The 26,200-nt window shown below is 38.6% G+C and overlaps 1 protein-coding gene across 1 annotated transcript in view; it reads right to left on the bottom strand.

Annotated features, from left to right (window-relative positions):
- Positions 1 to 26,200, bottom strand: part of ERICH3 (glutamate rich 3) — a 105,109-nt gene that overhangs the window by 25,399 nt on the left and 53,510 nt on the right. Inside the window, 4 exon segments of the mRNA XM_029945814.1 lie at positions 3,851 to 4,087; positions 9,280 to 9,578; positions 15,517 to 15,703; positions 23,906 to 24,086. Of these exon segments, the coding sequence (XP_029801674.1) occupies positions 3,851 to 4,087; positions 9,280 to 9,578; positions 15,517 to 15,703; positions 23,906 to 24,086 (904 nt within the window).

Genomic DNA, 26,200 nt, shown 5'->3' with positions numbered 1-26,200 from the left:
TCTCTCTCTCTCTCTCTCTCTCTCTCTCTTTCTTTCTGTTAAAAAAATAGTTGGCAAACTTAATTTTTGCCTTTTAAATTTCCCAACTTTGTGTGCTAGATTTTGTAGATTGTGGTAGCTTTCATTACATATCTCTTTAAAATATTAATTATCCTATACTTAAATTGCAGCTAACTCTATACAATCTTTTTCAGTAAAATTCTAATAATAACATATAGTGTAAATGTAATTAAATATCATGGCTAAACAATAGCACCTTAGTATTCTTAGTGTTAAAACAATCAATCAAGTATTCTTCATATTAAAACAGTCAAGTAATCAGGGTGCCTGGTGGCTCAGTCAGCTGAGGATCTGACTCTTGATCTCGACTCAGGTCATTATTTCATGGATGGTGGGTTTGAGTCCCACATCAGGCTCTGTGCTGACGGCATAGAGCCTGCTTGAAATTAGCTCTTCTCCCTCTTTCTCTGCCATTCCCCTACTGTGCATGCTCTCTCTCTCTCTCTCTCATTCTTTCTCAAAATAAACAAACTTTAAAAAAAACACCCAATAAAGTAATTGCTTAATATTTACAAAATATCTTTTAAGAAGGAATACCAAAGACAACATACAGTCCTAGCTTTCACTGTATAATTAACTTTGTTACTACCCTGTGTAATGAATTTGAAAGGAAAAATTTAACATAGGAAACAATAAGAGAATAATGAATTACTGAATGATAGAGTTTCATAAAATAAAGAGATCAATGAAGGCTGCTGAAGGGAGTGAGTCATGGAAGAGGAGGGGCTGAGCTGGAACTGAAAGACCTGGGAGCGGACAGGAAGGTCCATCCAGGGGAGAGAAAGGTAAATCTGAGTAAAAGTAGAAAATATCTGTTTAAAACAGAATAAAAAACAGAGGCTAGAGAATAAGATGAAGAACTCAAGATAAAAATGTATTGTCTTAAGGAATCACAATCCTTTTATTAGGAGGATTTGCTTTACTTTTAGATAAATAGATATTTTCTCATTTGGAAAAATCATTGTTATGTTGTTTCTCCGAAATCCAGGCTCTGAACGTAGGTAATGTTTCTATCGTGGCTCTGCCATTTTCTGGCTGTGTGAGTTACTTACTCCCACCATTTCTAAGTTTATTTGTAAAATGGAGATAAAAAGAAAAAGTACCTGTCTTTTACGATTGTTTGAGGTAAATCAGATAATTCATATACAATATTTGGTATAGTGCTTAGCAAAGAGTTTTAATAAGCAATAATTTTGGAATACCTTTCCAAACATAGGATTTCAATTATTTATGTGCAAGCAGTATTCAATGATAAAGCTTACCAATCTTTGCCTGTTATTCAATAATTACAGCTAAATGGTTAAAGCTTTTCCTCCAAGGAATATCCAGATACTGCCTACATCCCTCTCTGCTTGAACATAAAGATTAGCCTGCCTTAGAAACAATCCATTTGATCCCAAGAAAACAAGATGATTAAATAGCACAAAAATAATCCCAGATGACCAACTATTGAAGAATGTATTGAAATTTCATGAAATCAACACTTGATAATTCCCTACCATATTGAAGAAGTGAAAAAATGAGTCCTTCGTGTTTTGAACCAGTTATATTTATATTCAAACACATTTTCCACTCTTTTCCAGGTTCAAGTCACCTAAATAGTTTTTTTTAATTTGATTCAGGTGACATCACTTTTCCATAGAATTCTTTAACATTCTCTGTTATGTAATAACATAAACTTAAATTCAATCCCACATTCAAATTGAGGGGGGAGAAAAGCTTATATATTAAGCATGCCTGGAAACATAAAATATAAGTATTATGAGAAATTATAGAAAAAACCTAGCTTAAGACTTCACAAAAAATACTTCAATGCCAGACTGTTCATCTTGAGCAGTTCTTTCAACTATAATAAAAGTGACAGCAGATCTTGTTTTCAAGTTTACTAATAGTGAGTATCATTCGAAATTTTCACATTGTGCTTCACTCTTTGCTTTGACTGTCAGGAAACTCAGGATGAAATTTTTAGTTCAAGCTTATTGATGGTCCTCTCTAGGGTTCCTGGTAAAATTATCTTTCCTTTTATTTTAAATTATTTCTGCATTTCATTGTCTTGTATATGTGTGCATGAAGCTTTAGAAAAAGTTTGCTTAAATTCTTTCTTGAAGAGAATGGAACTGTAAATATTTGCTCTTGTGATTACTTGATTACTGAATTTACTTTTAGTTTATATTATCCTAATACATTCGCTGAATTCAAAATTTTGAGATTTTTAAAAAAAAATATTTATTTCCTTTTGGGAGAGTGTGAACATAGGAATGGCAGAGAGAATGGAACAGAGGATCTGGAGCAAGCTCTGCACTGACAGGAAGACAGTATCAGTGAGCCTGATGTGGGACTCGAACTCACGAACCAGGAGATAATGACCTGAGCTGAAGTTATACACTAAGCCAGCCGGGTGCCCCCAAATTTTGAGATTTTATGCAGAAACATGTTGAGGTGGAAAGAACAGTGAAAATAGACAACAATTCAAAAAGTCATCATGGGGGTGCCTGGGTGGCTCAGTTGGTTGAGTGTTCAACTTTTCAGGTCATGATCTCATGGTTCCATGGATTTAGCCCCTCGTTGGGCTCTGCACTGACAGTGTGGAGCCTGCTTGGGATTCTCTCTCTCCTCCTCTCTCTGCCCTTCCCCTGCTTGTATGTGCTCTCTCACTCTCTCTCAAAAATAAATAAAGTTTAAAAACAAAAAAGCAAAAAGTCATCATGATATAAATTTGTTTTCTAGCCCAACACAAACTACAAAGACATACACATACTTAAATATGACAGGGTTATATTTATAACTAGTAATGTTCTGAATGTACCAAGAAAGATCTCTTATTAACAAAGAATCACATAGCCTTGACCAAACCTCTTTTTATGGGACAAAGCAGAAAATTGACTCCTTCTTTGACTGAACATTATTTCGGTAAATTAGCATCTTTTAAAAAGTTTTCAAATGTTTGAGATATGCCTCAGATGATGAAGGTTTCTTTCTCTAGCTGAAAACCTCTCTGTAACTGTCCCAGGAACATTCAGAATCATTTTAAGCTTAAGGTCTGTGAGGGGCCTCCTTTGTCAGGAGAGATGATCCTTACATGAAACTAAGATGTCAGCACCCTGTGTTCAGGTAAGTAAGACAAAAAAGTGAACCTAAGGCAGGAGTTTTCAACTTTCCCTTTAACTGAAAAGGAGCTACTTTTCATTTTTCCAAGGCCACAAAATGGTGTTGGGGGGGGGGGCGGGGGCGGTAAGAGGGAATACTTTGGGATTAAAATAAAAGGAGGGAGGAGCACCTGGGAGGCTTAGTCAGTTAAGCATCTGACTGTTGATCCCTGCTCAGGTCATGATCTCACAGTTTGTGAGTCCAAGCCCTGTGTGGGGCTCTTTGGTGACAGGGTGGAATCTGCTTGGGATTCTCTCTCTCTGTCTCTGTCTCTGTCTCTCTCTGTCTCTCTCTCTCTCTCTCTCTCTCTCTGCCCCTCCCTTACTCACTCTGTCTCTCTCTCAAAATAAATAAACATAAAAAAAGGAGTAACTTTCTACATAAACAGAAGATATATCACTACAAACTTTACCTGACCCCTATTTTTTAAAAATCTGAGCAAACGAAGGAAAGTGAAGGGATTAAGGACGGACCCCAAAAATTGGGTACCTAAGGAAGACTGATTGACCAGCATCCTCTGGTTAGGGAACCAGGCTCTAAAAGTCCTCTTAAAGGAGGGTCATCTCGTTAAATATAAAGAAAAGAAAAGTAGTCGGCACCCTTGCTGAACAGCACAGGTCATGTGATAAGTGGAACAACTTGCCTTGTTTCTCCTCCTCCAGGTCACTGTCAGAGTGTCCATCACTTTCATCTTTCACGTTGTCACCAGCATCTGCCGCCTTCTGCGACGAGGCTTCACTCTCCTTTGCAGGGTCTAAATGATCTTTTTCATCATCTGAGGGTGACTTTGACATCCCATTCATTTGATCATCAGCCTGTCCTTCCTCATTAGCTTTCTCATCTTGTTTCTCCTCATCTGCTTCAAAATCTTCTTCATATTCTGAGAAAAAAAGTCTCCACTATGAGAATGAAAACAGAATCCCTGATGCTTAAGCCATTTTACTTTAATGAGAACTCTGACTCCACTACTCTCTCTTCTCTGGGCCTTTCTTCATGTCTTTTTCACACAATTAGTGAACATGAAAAAACTAACAGCAAATGATCAAAGGCTGCAATCAGTCACATATACAAGAGCACAAAAGAAATAAAGCTCCAAATGACAAGCCTGCAACCTAATGAAAGTTCATTTACAAATGGACATCATCATCTACAATAACCAAAATGGACAAGAGAAGAACTTGATAGAAAACAATAAATTAGAAATAAATTAAAAATGAAGAGAACAGGGTTATAATAATGAAAGTTAATTTGGAAACTCAGTGAGGTCATATTTCATATGAAGAATGTTCAAAATATTTGGATATCAAGTTAATGAATAGCGAAGTGGAAAAATTCAATTAATCAAGTCCAAAGGCCCTCAGAAGTAACACTGTGAATAGCACATTCTTTGAGAACCAAATGGACATCAAGAAAAGGCATTCTGAGGGATTCTGTACCTAGACCAGAACCCATATCATATGCATTATTCATCCCTACAGTCAATGAAATAATTACATTCCAAGGATAAAAAATTCTTATAAAACAGAACATTCTTGTCACAGCCACTAATTTGCTTCATTCCCTACAGAGGTGCAACAAATCTGTAGCAGAAAAAGGAAATTGTCACATCAGATAAACCCCAGCTGTCCCTTGTGGTTATAATTTTTCACCTTTCATATTTAATTGTTCCCCTTTTTCCTCCACCAACAACTAAAACTCCTGAAGTGACAACATGCCAAGGATGGAGAGCAAAAGGATTTCATGCAGAACCAATTAAGCAAATAAACAATTATCTTTAAAATAAAAATTGCAGGGAAAATAAAGCTTTCTCTACTTTGTGCGTTTTAGTTATTAGATATTCTGGCTTCCTTTGCAGTGGTGGGGGCCTCTCAGGTAATTACTTGAGAGCTATCCACCCTGCTGCAATGAAAGAAACTTAATTTAGAAACGCATGCCCTGTGCATATGAAGAAAGCTCTGTTAATGCAGAGATTGTATGAGGGAGATGTAAGGGGAAAAGTGAAATCAGAAACTGTAACGAAGAAAGGCAAACAAAGAGAATTCATCATAAGAATGTTTTCAGGAAAGAGATTTAATATGGGGAACATGAAATGCAAATTATTATCAGCAAAACAAAATTATAAATAAGCAAGAAGATGAAAAATTCGGTTTATATTGCATGAAACAAATAGGAAATTCTAATAAAAACAAATAAATATTTGGATCCAACTATTTCAGACCAAATAATAGGATAGTTCCTCACTTGCCTAGCTAGCTATCAATCAGTTGAGAATCTTTAATGTGCGGAAGATAAAATTACAAAATCAGAGACACTACAATAACACAATACCTGCCATCAAGGAAACTCCAATTTTTGTTGAGGAAATAAGACCCAGCTACAGAAGACAGAACCGTACTCATAGCTTTTATACATGGTCCTCAGTAGTGTTACTTTCAACATTACTGGGCTCGATTGCCTATGGATTTTTATATAGGACTCACGATTAATTATGCAAGTGAGGAACTATCCTATTATTTGTGAAACAATGTCAAATGAGTGGAGTGAAATTTTAAAAAGGACAAAGTCATCTGGAGATCTTGGAAGACCTTCTACAAAGGAGAATGTAGGTTAGCCACAGGACGTGCACATGCGTGCAAACCCCCCCCACACACACACACGCACACGCACACGCATCTGTCACTTTACAGATATTTCTTCCTGGTCTCAAGATAAGCAGGGGGCCAAACAGAATATGAGTGAATTGCTGTGATTCCATATATAGTATTACTTAGTGGTGAGCTATGAGGGTTTTAGAGGCAAGCCATCAGGTGCCGAAGTCCAAGTTAAAACAGTTGCTGGCTGTGTGACCTTAGACATATGTATAACCTTAGACAGTTTGCTTAATATCTTTACGCTTCAGTGACAGTAGCCCCTACCTCACAAAGCTGTGGTCAATATTAAAGAAATAATCCCTGGAACATGCTTAGCACAGCATCTTAGACAATATGTGCCTAGTGATTAGTAGGAATTAGTAGTAATAGTGATTGCAAGTGGAAGTGGAAAGAGTTGGTTGTAGACCAGGAGAAATACACTTTAATGGAGGTACCAGACTAAAATTAGAGAAGTCCAAGTGTCCACAATTAGGACACGGTTACAGTTATATTTTTGAAGCAGAGCATAAAATTAAAGGAATATGTAGTGAACCATAAGAATAGTCCCTACATCCTATTTTACAGGACCTTCTGTGTTTTCTCTCAAAGTGTGGATTTCTAGGCTGTCCTGGCTTTGCCCTACTCACTACTGCCTTCACGTCCAAATAAATATCATCCTTCCATTAACCGCAAGTGCTCAATTAGCATGACAGCTCAAAGCTGTGTCCTTTGTGTTATCTACTCATGTTCTCAGTATGAATGAGCTGTTGGCATGCTTTCTGGATTCCTTTTCATAATTTCTTCTGTTTCTCCCATCTCATCTTCCTTCTTCCAGAGAACTTAATTAGCTTGTTGTTTACCATCCCCACTAATGAGGAAGCCAGTCGACACAAGGTCAACGTCAATCCAGCTGCAACCCTCTCTTGCTGACCTCCACTCCAGTGTCTTGCTGCCTTCACCAGCAGTGGGTGCTCTGCAGAGAGCAGAAGTCTTGCTGCTATGACTTCTTCTTGTTTTTCTTCTTTTTAAAGAACAAGTCCACTAACTAGCCAACACAAAAGAAGACCTTGGGAAAAGCTATAAGCATAAAGTACATTACTCATAACACTGGCCATGTTGGCTTAAGAAAAATAAGTGAAGAAAATGAAAAGCCTCTCCTGAACATGGCTTTAATAAACCTACATGTTTTGAAAGTTAGAACACATAAAACACAACCCATTTGTTAATCTCTCTACTATCGCTGTTGTCGTGGGTCATTTTAAATTCTCAGTCTAAGATAATAAAGACTAGAAGGGATCACAGAGAGAGATAAACTGGGTCAAAGTGTTATAAGCAAAATCTATTTTAAGATGATCATGTCATTTCAGTAATAAACAAAGTGCAGGGCTATAATAGCTCTGTAATTATTCTCCTGGACTTCTGGATCCCTTGCGCAACAGCAGATGAGGTGAGAAGGAGGTACCTGGGTTCTGCCCCTTTCCTGAGGCCAGTTTTTCCACAGGTCACCCCAGCCCCCAGCTTTGCTCCCCCAGTCCTGGTGCTGTCTCCCTGTAGGAGGGACACCCAGGCAGCTCTCCCTTTCTGACTCTTTGGACACACCACCCACAACCAGGCAACATCCAAAGCGGCTTGTGCAGAATAGGAGGCTGTATAGTGTGGGAAAGTCTGTGTTTTTGAATTAGATAGGCCTGGGTACTGGAGTGTGGCAGAGCGTGCCGCCCCAAAATAGCCACTTTGGTATAAGATTGTTCTGAGCTGAAAGCAACTGAGTAATAGTAGATATTAGAAGAGCTCTCTGGGACGCCTGGGTGGCTCAGTAGGTTGAGGATCCGACTTCGGCTTAGGTCATGATCTCACAGTTGGTGGGTTCGAGCCCCGCATCGGGCTCTGTGCTGACAGCTCAGAGCCTGGAGCCTGCTTCCGATTCTGTGTGTCCTTCTCTCTGCCCCTGCCCTGCTCATGATCTGTCTCTCAAAAATAAAGAAATGTTAAATTAAAAAAAAAAGAGCTCTCTGCCCTCTCCCTAAAAGCGGGACATAGATTTTCGAAGGTGTTTGCCCTCCTCTCTCATCCGACACAAGTTAATCACAGGAAGACAACTTTAGACTCTTATTGGCCCAGACAAAACACCAGAGGAATCAGCATAATAAACCTCACTGAAACTAGCCCTTATATCATCAGTTTTGCTATATATTTGCCTTCCCACAATTTGCTGCCCCAGTAGCTCAGTCCTTTCCCTTTTTCCTGTTACGTATCTAAAAATGTATTGTTCTTTTGTAAAGTGCCACATAAGCCCAAGTTCTAACCACACGTTTGAAGTACTCAGGCGAGTGCTCCTGCATGTGTGTGCACTGCACGTGCTGTATACACTTATTTGTTTTTCCCTTTGTAACCTCTTTAGTTAGTCTAATTTATAAGGACCCAGCCAATGAACCTAAATGGGCCCAGGAAACAGTTTCCTCTCCTACAGTATGAACTTTAGTTCTGCTGCTTTCTGTTTGTATTCCTGAGCCTCAGTTTCCTGTCCTGTAAAATGGAAGGAATAGCAATATCCACCACAATGAATGGTGAGGATAAAATGAAGTATCTGGAAAACTCCAGGCCCGGTGCTCAGTGCCTGGCACTTCCATTATTGTTATTATCACTACTAGACATATGAGTGAGTGTGTATGTGGATGTGGAAAAAAAGAGAAAGGAAGGAAGAAAAGGAAAAAGGAAGAGGAAAACGAAGAGTACAGGAGAGGAGAGAAGAAAAGGGAAGAACAAGAAGGAAGGCAGACAGGCTCTAGGACCCCAAGCCTATGTCAACTGTTTTCAGTTATGGAATCCTCTAAGTGCTATATAAGCATCAATGTCACCAAAGCAAGTACATTGAGACACTTAAAAAAAAAAGATAAAATTCTATTTGGTCAACATGGTCTCTCTCTACAAAAGTGAACAGAGCTTCTGGTTCACACAGACGTAAACTCCCCTTCCTCTCCTGCCCCTGTAAGCATCTTCGCCCCTCCAGAGTTAGGCCTGCCCTCCTGCAGGTCAGGGGACAGAGGACTCCACACAAAACTGGGAAAAGGTAGCCAGGGATTCCTCCCATGTGGCAGAGCCGCCTGAAGACTGTAACTGAGTAACAATTAATAACTATTGTAGAACATTTTGATAACAGCATTTTATTGTTATTTACGTATTTATTTTGAAAGTGCGATTGTGTGGGGGAGGGGTAGAGAGAGAGGGAGAATTCCAAGCAGGCTCTGCATGGTTAGCTCAGAGCCTGACACGGGGCTTGAACCCACCACCATGAGATCATGACCCTGGGATCAGGACCTGAGCCAAATCAAGAGTCAGACACTGAACTGTTGAGCCACCGAGGCGCCCCTGATAATGGCATTTTAAAGACTTAAGCAAAACAACAATAGCAACAACAAAAGAACTCCATGTTATCCATTACCGTATTTAAATATATTTTCCTGGTCATCTTCCCAAACATCTTGTCCTGGTTTTCCTTTACCTTCCATTTCTTCCACAGCCGTTCTCACTTCTCCATTCCTTATTTTTTCGTGAGCTGGTAAGATGACTGAAGGGGAAGTTCTGTTCCCCTCTATCTCATTCCTTCTTGGTATCACGTTCCCTCTATCCTTCCTTAGTTTCCCCTCATCCTTCTTTAGTTCTTCTCTTTTCTCAATACTCTTTTCTTTCCTAAGTTTTGGTGCAGTTGGATTTTTGTCAAGGCCCATTGCAATAATGCACCTATGAAAAATATAAACACAAGGCGATTCTTATATTTATAACACAGTGGAATTTCAGAGCTTTTTAGATCACTTATTTTTTCTCCAGTAAAAAATATTATAAGAAATCTTTATTATAGTACACATAGCTAACTAGAATAAACTATTTTCTCCTTAGTAATACTAAAATCTTGTAAATGAACACAAATATTAACAATTGTACCCACAGTAATACTAAAATATTGTAAATGAGCACAAATATTAACAATTGTACCCACAGTAACAACTAAGAACGGTAGTTGCAGACTTAAATTGTGACTTCAAGCATATTTTTGGCCTTATAACGGAGTCCAATAAGCCTATCATTCAAGTCCTTAAAGGAGAATTATGTGCGAAAACATCATTCAGGTTTATAAACATAGGTAAGCCAACATAAAAAGAATCCGAATAAAGATGCCAGTCTTTGATAATTTGTTATTCCAACAACACAACAACAAAAGACTTACATACAAGGTTGACTCTCAATAAATATGATTGATTTTTTTAAGAAACATATACAGTCAAATGTTGTTGTGCCCTTTAAGTGACACCTCAGGAGCCTGTATGCTTATTTTAATAGAACTGTCATCATTGTTTTTAGAATGGCCTTTTGAAGCCTGTACAACAATCTTTTTGTGACTTTTCCCATCAATCAGCTTTTTTCTTTGGAGATGGCAATAATTCGTAGAGGTCAAAAAGTCATTCATTCAAGGTTGAATCTGGTGAAATAAGCATATGATCAGAATGTACTGAGACATTAAAAAATATTTTAAGAATCAGTCATAACAAAAGTAACATGAATAAATCCTTCTATAGTCTTTTTCCTAGCTCTGAAGTTAATATTGAAATAAGAATTCCAGCCAGGATAATAATAGAGACATTAGTAAAAATATGATTGTGATAATAATAAGATTATTGAGCACTCCCTCTGTGCCAAGCTCTTTGCTGGGTACCATATACACATTATCTTGCAGGATTCATTACCCTGACCAGAACAATAAATTAAGAACAAGCATCACAACTTTACAAATGAGGAAACTGAGGCTGACAGTTGCCCAAGCTCCCCCAGCAGGTTAGTGATGGAGGCGGATTCTGGCTCAGGACTACTAGACTCCATCACTTCCCAATGAGGTACATGGATACTGTTAGATTACAGGCGTAACCCGCTCAGATGAAAAGCCACCCGGACAGATGTTACACTGCTGGGCTGCTCACCGGAAAAAAGTGCTCACACTCTTCCTCAGAAACCAGTACAAACTGGAGAAATTTTCCCCAAGGCCTAGAGATGATGTGTGACCTGAAAAAGGTGCCTGGCAGTTGTCAGTCTCCACTATCCTTCTCCAGCACGACCTGCATTCCCTTCTCTGCAGGTTACGTGACTTAGTGGGAAACTGAGTCAATAGAGTGATACATGAAAACAGATCCAAATGCAGTCAAGACATATCAGTCCAGGAGAAACACAAATAATAAGTAAAATTTGAAAACTGCCTGAAGGTGAATTAGATCCAAGGGTGATTTCTTGAACTGAAGATTTCACTGAATTTCAGCCGTTCTCTAGAAATAGCAAAGGAATCAATTCTCCCAGCTTATGAGAACTTAGTTATATCACTTATCTTCTCAATATCTCCCCATAAAATAAAGCAAAAGGATTTGCACTCAAAGTAACTATCAGGCTGTAAAAAATGAGATAATAAGAATACACTTACCTCCCCATATTAAGTATGATAAATTCTCAACTGTAATGATGATGTACTTAGCACACCACTTTCCTTGAAATAAAGGTGTCATGAATCTTCACAGAATATTATTACTAGCACTGCCTTCTGTTCAAGCTGTTCTTCCCTTATCAATGGCAACACCAAATCCATCGATTTGGAGCTTCTGATATGCTGCTACCTTTTGTTTATGCTGTGACTATGTGGAGGTTTTGATGCCTCCCTACTGCATGCACAGACTTTTTATTGCCCACCTGCCTAAGGGAATTGGACGAACAAAGTGAGCAACATCTGCGCTCTCCTCCTCACTGACCACCTATCTGACTTCTGAGTCTGATCTGAGGTGTTGATTTTGATTACCAAAGGTCGGAGCTGTCTGCATTCCACTTGGCTAGGCAAGTCTTCCTCCTGGTGGTTCCACTCTAGTGACTGAAAATAACTACCTTGTCTCTTCAGTTTCCATGACTGAGGGACAGGAGCACCTGTGGAATCTCCACACCTGTTAGTGACCGCAGCTCAGCCTTTCTTGTTTTCTGAGGACCCCAAACAGGTAATTCCTAATCACATTCAGAAATAGAACTCTCTGTTGTCATATCAAATACTTCCCTCCTCATAACAAAAGTTCCTGATTCTGTATTTTTTAATGAATTAAAATTAATTTAATTTTTAACAAATTAGAGGTATTGATGTACATCCCTTAAAATGACTAAAAGTGGGGCGCCTGGGTGGCTCAGTCAGTTAAGCACCTGGCTCCTGATTTCAGCTCAAGTCATGAACTCACAGTTCATGAGTTCGAGCCCTGCATCAGGTTCTATGCTGACAAATAAGGAACCTGCTTGAGATTCTCTCCCTCCCTCTCTGCCCTTCCCTGCTTGCTCTCTATCTCAAAAATAAATAAACACTTAAGAAATAAAATAAACATGTTATTATGGGTGTGATTCCCCCAAAAGTCACATAATATTACAAGTGAGTTTATATATTTAATAACTAATATAATATGTAATATAAAAGTAATAATACATTATATATATTATAAGTGATTATAATATATTATATTATAAGTGGGTTTTTTCTCAACTTTCACTGGAGCTGTGCAGTGTTGCTGCTTCTGGAATATTCAGAGAAGTCTCATATGGGGCAGAGCCAAACAAAGCTCTAGCACTCACCATACATCCCTGCCCTGTTTAAAACATTCTATCTTGATTTCTATTTGGTCTGCAGCAGGAAGACATGAAATGACACTACCTTTTGCTACTTTGGCTATTCATACATTTCTTGGAGAAATGATGATGAAGTTAACAAAACATTGAAAACGAGTGACCTATAAAACCTATGTATTTTAGTTAAGGATAACAGGTCTTATTCTTTAATACCACAACCATTTTGTTATTATTATTTGAAAAGGTCACAGACAGAAGCTACAGAGAATCAAATGAAATCATATAAAGATTGTACAGAGACTATTAAGTGTTAAATAGGAAAGTAGAGGTCATCAATCAGATTTCAGTACTGATTATTAAACCTCCATAGAAAGTGTTTACATCCAAACATTTACAACTTGGATTTATATAGTATCTCTCAAAGAATACAATGTGTTTGTGCTTGGAGCATTGTAGGTAATCTCATTAGCTTTCCTAGGAGTTAAATAGAAATTAGATGACTTGCCCACAAATATGGAGAAAGCATATTTGAGTGGGAACAGGAAAGAAACTTCAGGTGGGTTCTAAATACTCCTGGGTACTCCTACTATATTGTTCTAGACCATTCACTCTGCTGCTTGCTCAATGACTCCTGCTAACCTTTCTCTCCCCTAAAACCTCCAATCCCTTCTCTCTTAAGCCTTTAGTCAGCTGATAAATTCTTATTTGACTGAAAAAAATAAACAATCAGCAGAGAATTTCCAGTTGGTCCCAACACATGCATTAACTTACCTCTCTCTCTACCCTATATGCCATCTCCTCCAGTTACTCTAGAAGAATAATTCTTCTCCCCTAAGGCAATCATTTTGATTTGAGCCCTGGATCTCATCTCCTCTCACTCATTCAAGCATTTGTTCCAGCAATTTTTCCTTCCATGTCATGCTTGATCAAAATTTTTTTTTGATTTTTGATACCTCTCTCTAGGGTATCAATTCTATCTATCAGCTAATGACATATTATTGTATCTCCCATCTTAAAAACTAAATAATAAATCCCCCTTTGGCCCTTATATACTCCTTCCTGGCTGTCAACCAATTTATGTCTTTTATAGCAAAATTCTTTAAAAAGAGTTATCTATATTCTCTGGCTCTGCCTCTTCTCCATTCATTTCCTAAACCCACTCCAATCAAGTTTGCATTCCAATTACTCCACTACAATAATTTGTGCCAAGGACACCAATAACCAACACATTACCAGATCATACTCAATCCTCAGACTTCATCTTACTTCACCTATACACACATTTGACCTAGTTGATCATGCTTTTCTCTGTTCATTCCCAGAACACCATGTTCTCTGGGTACTCTATATTTCCTTGCCTTCCTTCTTGGGCCTTTCTCCAGTTCTTTATCTCCTTCATCTTTGAAATGAAGCGACCTGGACCTCAGACATCTCTATCTGCATTCAACTCTTAAACAATCCCATCCCATCTTATGAGTTTAAATGCCACCTATATACAAACCATTCTCAAATCTATATCTCCAGCTTGGACCTCTCACCAGACCCCAGATTCACATATCCAACCACTTAATTAACATCTCTGCTTGCATACTCAGAGATACCTTACATTTCATGTGCCCCAAACCAATATCTCTTCATTTCCGTCCCAAATCTGCTTCTTCCACAGTCTTCTCCATCTTAGTACATGTTAACTGGACATTTTTTGCAGTTTTTCAGAACAAAAACTTTTCAATCACCTTTGACTCTGCTTTTTATCTCATGCCCTGCATCCAATCCATCAATAAATCCTGTGGACTCTACTTTCAAAATATATCTAGAACCCAATCGCTTCTAACTCTTTCTACCATTTTTTCTCCTCTGGATTAAATTAGTTTCCAGTCTTCTCTTGCCCCCACCCCTCTCATTTATTTTTTGCATAAGAGCTACAGTCAGATCAAGACAGGTCATTGCTCAAAACCTACCTGAGAAGCTATGTGTCTCGCTTAGAAAAAGTCAGAATCCTTGCAGTCACTTTAGGATGTTACACGTCTTGGCCCTACTGTCCCTCTAATCTCACCTTCTATTCTTGTCCCACCCCTTACTTTTGCTCTGGCTGTAGTAGGTTCAGCACACTAAGCATGCTCCTGCCTCATGCTCTTTGTATATTCTTTTCTTCTGCTTGAAAAACTATTTAGAGGAGACATTTTTTTCTGGTGTCTGCTCAAAAGACATCAAAGAGGCCTTTCCTGACCACCTGAGATAATACCCCCCTCTAACCCAAGTTCCCCTTAACTCTGTTTATCTCCTTTATCCTGTTTTGTGCTCATCACACTTAATGCCAACTGACACAAATTAATTGATTTATTTGTTATTTGCCTTTCCCACATTAGAATGGGCTCCATGAGAACGGGAACTTTGGTTGGTTCACTCCTGTTTTCTAGCTTGGCATATATAATTCTCCATGAGTACTTTCAGAAAAAAAAAAAAAAGTAAAGAAAGCCTGCACATATGTGTCCCAACTTCAGACAGAATGTCCAATATAAAAGCTGATGAACAACAGTTAAAATTGATCTTTTATCATGTACTTTGTAATGCCTGAGATTAAAACTAGGGGCATGAGAATGATAACCAGGCCATGCCATAATGCAAGCACACCTCTGATATGCACGACTTGTAATACCACCCATGTAAGACACATGCATGGCACAGGCCTGGGGATTCCCCAAACCAGTTCCTAAGACTGAGAATAAAACACCCTCTCTTGTTCACTTCAGAAACAGAATTTAAAGCAGTAGGAGGAAAGGGAGAGACACAGACAGACAGACAGACTTTGAAACACCGCCAGATTTTACCCCCATTATATAATGCATCTGGAAATCTAATTCATATCTTTTAATTTCAAATACAACACACGGGGTTATAAAAAGCAACCTTGAACTTAGACATTGTAGGCTCTTCTGCATGGATATCTTTGTTAATGGACTGTGCTGAGAAATGCATCAGTAGAAGCATGAAAAGAAACATGTAGCAAGACTTGCCCTCTACCAGAGGACATCTGTTTCCATACTTGTAGCAAGGAGATGATCTCTCCACGCACACAAACCCAAAGTAGCCTCGTTTGCCTCCAAGTCTGGAACCTTTCCGATGCTTATATTCACAACAGGAGCTCAACCTGTTCACTTGCATCCCATTCAGGAAAAAGGTGAGACTGAAGGGGAAACCATGGTGCCTTTTGGAAATAAACTGAAAGGTCTCTGGAATTAAAAAAGTAAATACATCAGTGAAAGCAACTGACTTTGGACTAATATGTTCAAAATTACACTTTTCTATTAGATAAGTACAACAGTACGCTCTAGATCACCTTTTTAACTTGAGGACAATGTTTAATCATAAAAACACTTTCTATTACTTTTATTTACAGTAAATACTCCAAGGCATTATAAAACTCTGATTTGAAAATAATAACATTCTGTGAACTCTTACTATGGCCGGGCATTTTGCCTGATGATCTTACCCGTGTCATTTCTCAACAACCACATGAAGTGAGAATGTCATTATCCTAGTTTCTATATGCAGGAATTAAAGTTTAGGAGGACTCAGTAATCCAAGATCACACAGCAAGTAGGACAGTTGGTGTTTGAGTCCAAATATCTCTCTTGATTCTATCTTGCTATGTTAGCTACTGTTAAAGTATATGGCAAAATTTACTGTGAGCTCAGTAATGCTTTTAAGTAAATATGTATTTTTAGTTGACTTAAAGCAGCCTAATACGTATGGAAGAGGAGGAATTATTCCATCTCTAGTTCATTTTCAATTCTGCCTTGATTGGTTTCCCTCACTTGCTCCCCCACGCACCCAAAAGTCCCACCAAAAAATTAAGAACCACTGTTTGTAATTAATCATTGTTAATCATTCCAAGTCTTTATAATGCTCCTTGAAAAGGTCTCACCTTGGAGATCCCATATGCTAGCTCTAAGAAAATCCATTCTACAGAATGAGTCAGAAACTTTCCTTTCATGACACTTATAATGTTACTTCCTACAAAAGAAGCTTCCCGGGACTTTTCCACTTGCACTAATAATGGGGTTGATCATTTCATCTCTGCATGTACACCTTTCATGTTATTGCAGTATTTCAATATGTAGTAAAAATATGGCTATCCCACTGCTTCTCAAACGTCAGTGTGCATCAGAACACACTGAAAGGCTTATTATAACACAGATTGCTGGGCTTCCTGCCAGTGTCTGATTCAGTAGGACCCAAGAATTTGCATTTCTATCAAGTTGTCAAATGATGCTTGCACTTCTGGTCCAGGGACCACACGTTGAGAGCCCTGAAGTAGATGTCTGCTGCCCTCCAGGCTTGTGAAATCCCCAAGAGCTGGAACTGGTCTTACTCACTTTTGTTTCCCCAGATCCCAGGACAATGGCATAGGAGGCCCCCAATAAATAATTAATAGATTATTATTTTAACCTGTTTCTTTCATAGTCATCTAGAAATACTATGTTTGGACCACATTCTGCCCCCGCCCATAAAAAGTCTAAATCAGATGCAACTTGTACTAAAGAACAAAATTATTGAAAAGGTAATTCCATTATTTACACCTTAGTATTTGTGATGCAAAATTAAACACACTAGGGAAGAGAAAATTGGAAAGTTAGTGTCTGGGAAAACTAAGATACAACAGATGTAAAAATATACTTGTCTTTGGATGCCTGAGTGGCTTAGTAGATTAAGCGTCCAACTTTTTGGCTCAGGTCATGATCTCCAGGTTTCATGGGCCCCAGCATTGGGCTCATTGCTGACAGTGCTTGGGATTTGGGATTCTCTCTCCCTCCCTCTCTGCCTCACCCCCACAGCTGCTCTCTCTCTCTAAATAAACAAACATTTTTAAAAAAATTCTTAAAAATCCACTCTTCTAAATGACATATGGGCTCCTTAGTATTGACTAGAAAGTTAGTTTGACTGCTTTCTTTCCTGAAATTTGAATGGGACATTCATGTAACAATGATCTATTCTCCTGGAGGGTCACACTCTGTAACTACCTAAGTCCCCAGTCTGGGAGGAGGTACATACAGCCAGTGAGATGCTGAGAATGGGCACAGGACATGAACTGCTAGACATTTTGTACCCATGTGGCTAGAAAGCACACCGACCTAGTATTCCATTTTTTTCTCTTTTTTTCTTCAAAGTACTGAACAAGAACTGACACCATCTGCTTTTCTTTCCATGTTACTTATTTTTCAATTTTACATTTTAATTTTTTTAGTATGTGTGCTGCCGAAGTGAGCATAACATTTTAATTTTTTAATGTTTATTTTTGAAAGAGACAGACAGACAGAATGCAAGTGAGGGAGGGGCAGAGATGGAGACAGAATCCCAAGCAGGCTCCAGGCTCTGAGCTGTCAGCACAGAGCCTGCGTGACGCAGGGATCAAATCCACAAACTGTGAGATCACGACCTGAGCTGAAGTCGAACGCTTAACTGACTAAGCCACCCAGGTGCCCTTAATTTTATATTTTAAACTTCCGTGATCCTTTGCAACCCTCACTCAATGGTTTCTGTGTGAAATAATGGAATGAATATAAACCAGAAGTCAGAAGATTTGGGTCCATGTCCTCATTCTTCACTTATAAGTTGAGTGTCTGTTGGTAGGTCCTTTAACTTTGCCGCATTTCAGAATTCTCATCTATAAAATGAGGATGGCTGGGGGTGGGGGAGAAGGAGTGGGTGGAGGGAGTGACCCAGTCTGCGGAGTAGTCTTAAGGGTTATATAATGTACATTGTTAGAAGGCATTCCAGACTGTTTGTAAAACATGGCTATTCATTGTGGACTGGCAGTGGCTCACACCGTATTAGGCACTAAAGAGAAACCAAAATACCACACACAAAAAGTCAAATATGGTCTCCTCCCTCAACAAGTTATAATTTAGCAGGAGAGATGAAAATAATACGCCAGATTTCTGGAGTGAGGTCACCAAATCCTCTCCCCTTAAAATTTTGTCTCTAAAAATGGACCAAAGACTTAAACTGAGCAGCAGTTATTCATCAAAAATGACTAAACTTTTTGTAAGAACAGAGGGAGTCTGAGGCATTCTTGCCTGGGGCTGCCCCCCCCCCTCCTCTGCCACCACGTCACCACTTCATTCTAATAGGGAAGGGCAGGCCAGAAATAACCACCAGCTCCACTGTCAGTGGGGGCTGAATTCATCTGAAGCAGAAAACAAAAAATCCTTGGCCAGTAGCATTACCAGTAATAAGGAGCAATCTTGGAAGCAAGCGAACGTGGAAGGTCAGAGATTCTGCTAGCTGAGATTGTATTTCTAATTGGGGCAAGCAGCAGGCCAGTGGACTAGCCAGAAATTTAACAGGGAGATGTGGGCCATAAGGCAATTATAGACATGTTCAATAAGCTCTCAACACCTCCGGCTAATGGGAAGTGGCATGGATTGGAGTAGGCCCAACCTATTCACACGTCCCTGGCCTACTCGGAGCTTGCATCTGTGAACAAAGCAAACACAAGAAAGTCTGGTGGAAAATAAAATTTGAAGCAGACTTGAAAACTGCCTGAACTTCGAAGGTACTCCTGAACTTGTTATAGTGGGTTGAATATTGCCCTCTAAAAATCCATAACTGGGGTGCGTGGGCGGCTCAGTCAGCTGAACATCCAAGTCTTGGTTTTGGCTCAGGTCATGATCTCAGGATTTATGGGACTGAGCCCTATGTCATGGCTTGGGATTCTCTCTCTCTGACCTGCCCCTATTCACGCTCTCTTTCTCTCTCTCTCTCAAACACTTATAAAAAAAAATAATAAAAATCTATGATCACCCAGAACCTCAGAATGTAACCTTATTTGGATATGGTTTCTTATTTCTTTTGATAAGCAGTGAAAGGTCAACATGATACCATCCTGGATTTGGTTTGTCCAACAAATTCAATGACGGACATCCTTAGAAGAAGAGGACTGGACACCCACAGAGACACGCCGAGAGGAATGGAATGTGAGGACAGATACAGAGATGGAGTCACCAGGAGATGGAAGAGCCAAAGGAAGATTCTCCCCTGGAGCTGTGAGACAGAGTATGGCCCTGGTAATACGTGATTTTAGACTTCTAGCCTCCAGAACTGTGATAGAATTAAATTTTAGTTGTCTTAAGCCACAGTTTTGAGGATGTGTTACATTAATAGGGAAAAATCTGTTATAAGATGACCGACAGGACCAGTAGGGGAATTCCAGTCCCTGCCTGAGGACTCCCCTTCCAGGTTCTTCTTCCCACCCTGCCTGTCGCATGCATTAATGAGGAATTCAGAAGTAGCAGACTATGAATTATCCCCTCTGCTTATGCTCAGGCCTTAGACCTCTGGAGAATGATCTTCTCTGAGCCCACCGGTATAAAATAAACCTCCTGCCTCCCAAGATCTCCGAGTGCCATTTGATTCTTCAGCTGGGTGATCCAGACCAGGTTCTGTAACATTAGCCCAGGAAACTAATTCACCTACAAACAGATCCACTAGCAGAAGCTGGAAGCTGAGTGGTTCAAAGTGAACACAATCTCTGACAAATCACCAGATGATCAATAAACTATGAAAACACAGGGATAACCCTAAGAGACTAGCCTGAAATATAAAAAAAACATAGATAAAACCTGAGCAGAGGCATCACACCGGCTGTCCACCAAGGAAAGGGGGCATGGATTTCACAGATTTGTTTCAGAGAAGTTACTAAACAAACAACAAAACAACAACAACAACAACAAAAACCAAACAGCAAGAACAATAACCTTCAAGTGGGAAAAGTCAGAATCTAGAATCCACAGCTGCTATATGATCAAAAATGTCCTGTTTCAATAACAACAAAAACAACAAAATCAAAACATGCATGTAAAAAACAGAAAAGTATGACCCTTACTCAAGAAAAAAGAAGCCATCAAATCCACTCCTAGGAATCTACTCAAGAGAAATGACCAGATGTCCGCACAGAAACTTGTATTTGGGTCAGTCAGTTAAGCCTCTGCAAGACACGGAGCTTGTTTGGGATTCTCTCTCTCTCTGCCCCTCCCCTGCTCGCTCTCTCTCTCTCTTTATCTCTCAAAATAAATAAATAAACAAACATAAATAAATAAACTTAACCCAACAAGTAAAAGCTGAATTAGAAATAGTATGAATGTCCATGTAGTGAAATACAATCAGTGGTGTACGAAGAGAGCAATTACTGATAAATGGAGTGAATAAATGACTCTCAGAAACATTATGCTAAGTGAAAAAGCAGGACACAAACCCTGCCTATTGTGTGATTTCATTTAAATGAAATGTCCAGAAAAGGCATATCTGTAGAGACCGGAAGCACATCAGTGGCTGCCTGAGGCTGGCTACAAAGAGTGAGGATTCTTTGCCAATGGGCACAACAGAACTTTCTGAAGTGACAGAGATATTCTGACACTGGTTTGTGATCATGGCTGCACAACCCTATAAAATGTTTAAAAATCAGTAAGTTGTACACTCACAACAGATGAATTTTATGGTATATGTTACACTTCAAATAACCTAAAAACTATATATATGTATATATCAAGTAAAAGAGAAATAAAAACACAGTTACTCTAAGGCACAGTGTAATGGAAGGTTCGGTTTTCAGTGGAGACTACGAGTCATAGCCATGGAGGGAGGGATGAACCCGTAGAAGTCAGCTGAGAAATCTTCACAGGCTCAACCCGAATCTTAAAAAAGATGGGTACTATTTGAATTTAAAATCCTATTTTGAATTTAAAATCCTTTGTCGTATTGCAGACAAAGGAAATGGCACCGGAAAAGACAAGATAACAGCATGGTGGTGGGGAGACAGAGGGGCAGCCGGTTTGTGAGGGAACAATGAGGAATGCACACGTCAGTACAGCAGGTTATGAAAATATGGGACAATGAGGCAGAAAAAGAAGGGATTATGAGAGGACCAGAAAAAAGTTACTTTGCTCTTTGAATCCACATGAACTCAGGAGACCAAGTTCTCTGAAAGGATGAACATGGTAAATAAAAATGCCTGTGAAGAACTATACTCTTTACAGGTAGCAGAAAGTCTCTGTGACTTCATACTTGTACCGAATAAACAATCAATATGTGGCTTGATGCCTAAACTCAAACCGTAAGACATCAATAAATTACTATAGGAATAAAAGATGCACTTGCCACATTCCTAAATAATTAATTTTATTGTTATTCCTCATCCCAAACCAAGACAAATTAACAGATGCCACATTTTTAATCAGTTTACTGCTCTAAGCAGAACGTTAAACGCCCTTTTTCTCTTTTTTCAAACAGAGCTCTTCTAAAAACCTATTCACATTTCACTGAATCATGCACAGCTTTGATTTGTAAAAATGGGCAGATCCTTTTCAGTCTAGCTAAACTGCTAAGATTGCTGAACCGCAAGGCCACTCCGAGCCACCCAACTTTTCAATTTTGAACAATTACTTTCCTGGCAATCAAAGGGCAAGCTGAGACAAAATTATTGTGTGGACAGGATTCAATTATTTAAGCTCCCATTCCATCCTATTATTCAAGCCTGTCCAATGACACAACAAAAGTCAGTCACAGGATCAATATGTATGCAAAACATCACTTGGCCAAGTCACACTCTCGCTTACTCTGGTTTTGCACCATTCCCACAGAGTAGATATCACCTCCCAAAAAAGCATTCAGCTCACTGCTTCTTGCTCTTGTTTCATTTGTATGTGCCCTGGTTTCCAGTGGGCAGAAAGGCACGTAGGCATTGTCTGAAATGAGATGTGACCCAAGACCCAGGAAGAGTTTCATTACATTCGTTCCAACTGTAGACTATAGCTAATTTCAGCAGTTCTTCTAAATTAATAGTTGAAAGTCACACTTTCAAAGAAATAAGTATATCTATGCCACTATAATAGGAGGTTTCATGCCACTCATATTATGAAAACGTGGGAAACCCTTTGCCACTGATCGCTAACTAAGCAAGAGTCCTGCACCTACTCAGAGGTCTGGGATCTGCTCCTGACAGTGCCCCTAACTGCACATGGGACTTTAGGAAGCCACTGTACCTCTGGTCTTTTCATTTTCCTCATCTATAAAGTGGAAAGAATGAATTTTCAAGTGCTATGACAAAATGACAAAGTAAATTACATTTCAGCCAAGTAGAGAAAATGGGGAAGAAATCATTTCTAGAATTACTGAGGATTATTTTTTATAAGTTTTACAAATCTTTATAAAGTAAAAGTTGAAACTAACCATCAAGTGTTTACTCTTTTTTTATGTTGGAAAGTTTTATTTATGTAATCCCTAAATCTGTCTAGTTTCTTTTTAAGTCCCTGAAATTTTTAAAATTAATAGTCACTATTTTTGAGTGATGAGAGAAATAAAAAAAGCCAAAAGTAACAATTCCATGCTTGCCCCCAACTCCTGATTCCCTAAGTCTATATCAAGATTGCCCAAATGCAGAGAAGGACAGATACCATATGTTTGCACTCATAGGTCTAACAGGAGAACAGGAGAAACCTAATGGAGGACCAGGGGGAGGGGAAGAGGGAAGAAAGAGAGTTGGGGAGAGAAAGGGACGCAAAACTTGAGAGACTATTGAATACTGAAAATGAACTGAGGGTTGAAGGGAAAGGGGGAGGGGGGAAAAGAGGTGGTGGTGATGGAGGAGGGCACTTATGGGGAAGAGCTCTGGGTGTTATATGGAAACCAATTTGACAATAAACTATTTAAAAAAAAAAGATTGTCCAATGTAAATATTTCTGTCAGATAGTAAAAATACAATAACTTACTAAATAGAGTTTCGTAAGCAAGGAAATAAATATAATCTTATATTATATCCTCGTCCTTTTAAATGCTACTCTACAGAACTAAATATTGATGAAAAACATTTAAGTACAATGTGAGAAACTCTGTATTGGATATAAAAATTATCTTATGCTAAGAACCATGGATTTATGATCAAATGAAAGCAGAAATGTACTAAAATCCGTCTAGCCAAATTCTGCACCAAGTTATTTAGGTGTGATTCACCCTGAAGTTTATTGGATTTGTGATTTTATCTCAACATTTTTCTAAAGAACAAATTGCCAATCTGGTAGTTTTCCCTTAGAATAATGTATGATATAATTCATTATGGCAGGCCAAATAGTTAACTTGTAATTTGGGGGACAGTTTATTCATGCAACATTTTAATGATCATATATCTCTATCCCAAAATTAATCTGTTACTGGGTTAAATCACTCCAAATTCTTTCTACAAGCTGCAAGAGTAATTGCTGTTTCGGTTTCAATCACGGAGCAGTAAATCTAGATTTACTTTTAGGCAGCTGGTTTATAAGTCCCTGGATATGCATAAATTCATAGAGTGATTGAAGTCACTTTGATATTATATCAACGATAGGTTATCTATAGCATCAACTTCTAGCCACTTAAAAAACTTCACATTCCATGTGTACCTTTTTCAAGGAGTTTGCCTTTGTAGACACAAAGGTTCTCCCCACCACAGTGCTGCTGATAAACTTTTATTTCATCCCGGAAGTCTGGGTGATCATGAGATAGGCGCACATTTTTCCCCAAATAGATCATTGTAATAGCTGCATTACTATGCAAGGGTGTTCGGTGAACCTTTCTTGAATCCTAGAATAAACAAAAGAAGGAGGCTTATTAATTAATTACCTTCTAATCAGAGGGTAATGGTACTGTAATTGGAGGAGTACAAAAGGCTCTTTTTATGGACCTGGCAACAAAACCTTAATAAAATGTCAATCTTCACAGTGCACAAAAAGTCAGGCCCATTACAAAATAAATCGCTGTAATAATTATATGCATTTTGGCTTTGTATTTTTCATGTAAATGCCAGGGGTCTGGACGAAGTTTGTCACTTTTTATTTTAGTTGTGTATGTGTTTTACATACAATGAAAATACCTGTGGTACTAAATTCTCGAATTTAAATTCAATTCTCAAATAATAACTCAAATCAAAATAATTAAATGCTGGTGGCATAATTTTGTTCTAATTCAAACTGATTTTGTGACTTAGCAGTTGTTTTTGCAATTGAGTGCTTTATCTTTATACTTGTGCACTGACAATATACCCTTCCGTGATCTTCTATGTGAGAGGGGACGGCAGGTATCTGATTCCGTCCATGATCACTCCGAGGACTCGACACATGTGTTATATGCCTAGGACTCCAGTTTTACAGGAGGCATTCAGTCCAATGAAAAACCAACATTATTACTATTATTTTTAATATCAAACCCAACCAAAAAATGCTGCTCTATGGTATTCACAAATTTATTTATAACATAAACAATAAACTGATATGCCAGAGATGAAAAGAAATGTCCTATGTCTTGCCTCCTAGTTTATATTCTATTTTCACAATAGAGAACGAGCAAAGTGTTTATCTAACCTCTAAGAGGAAGATGAGGAAAGAGAAGCAGAAAAAGAAATAGGAGAAGGCAGAGAAATGGTAATGTAAGAGTACTGTCACCTTGAGAATTATACAGAAACCAGGCAATAATTTTAATCTACTTCACTTTTCTAAAAATCAATTTTCAGCTAAATGGAAAATGTGAAGAGACTAACTTTCACTGAATTCAAAGCAATTATCTGAGTTTGATTTCACTGAATTATGAATGCCTTGGAAACATGCATTTTTTTAAAATAACAAAGCTTGCAACAAAAATTTCTGAAGGAACTCCTAAAATATTTCCATCTCCAAACCCATCCACTTCCACTTCAGAGGAATTTTTTTTCTCATTCAATTTTATTTCTCTGAAGCAAAAACCAGAGGAAGTAAATCTGATTAAATGAAACTCTGCAAATGACAGTCTGAAAAGTAGAAATGGGGAAGTAAGTCCAAGATTTAACATTTAAGCAAACGGTCTTGCCTATGGCAGACAGAGCTCCCAAATAGAGGGGTAATCACCAGAAATATTTCAGGAACATTGGTAGCCATGAAAGTAAATCAGAAACCTGGATAATTCTTTGCAGATTGGAAACATCTCTCTGAGTCACAGTTGAAAGCAAAGGGGTGATGGCGGGCCTGGCTCCACGTTGCAAAATCACGCCTTGTTTGCTCTGGCCTGGGCAGCTGCGGAGCCGGGACACGCATTTGTGCGGCCCAGCGGACAATCACTCGCCTACAGCAAATCCAGCTCCAAGCTCCCACTAGAACATTTAATGATATGACGGATTAAATAAGAGCATCTCTTTTTTGTTAAGCAATACTTTCTAAAGTGGTATGGATTCAGAGGTAGCCCTGTGAGCTTCTGGGAGATAAGCTCTATATAAATGCAAGGTAATCATGAGATTATGATGAAGGAAAGGCCTGCCTCATATGGACAAAATGAGAAAGTGGAAGTTGAAATGTTTAAAAATAAAATAAGGGAAATGACAGCTCTTCACCCTTTTCATTTATTCTTATTCATTTTTTTTTCTGCCAAAGTGTGTTCCTGATAACAACATCTCTTCTCTCCTGAGTCTAGTTACTTCATTCTTTTAAAAAATATTCCCCAATTATTGCCACCAAGTAACCTTTTCTGGATTCTAACAGGAGACCCGAGTGACAGCTCATGATTAAATATGTGCAGTAGGAAATGAACAATTGTTTCTTTCAGTTGGCTAAATTGTCTCTATACTTACCATCTTCCAAGGTTATAAGGACCCAGACTGATGAAACTTTAACAAGGTTTCACTGTCCTTTCTGCTGTCCTCAAGCAAGTATTGAAATCTTCCATGAACATTC

This window comes from Suricata suricatta, chromosome 8 (assembly GCF_006229205.1).
Source record: "Suricata suricatta isolate VVHF042 chromosome 8, meerkat_22Aug2017_6uvM2_HiC, whole genome shotgun sequence".
In the NCBI taxonomy this organism is placed as follows: domain Eukaryota; kingdom Metazoa; phylum Chordata; class Mammalia; order Carnivora; family Herpestidae; genus Suricata; species Suricata suricatta.
This window is presented reverse-complemented; position numbering and strand designations above follow the sequence as displayed.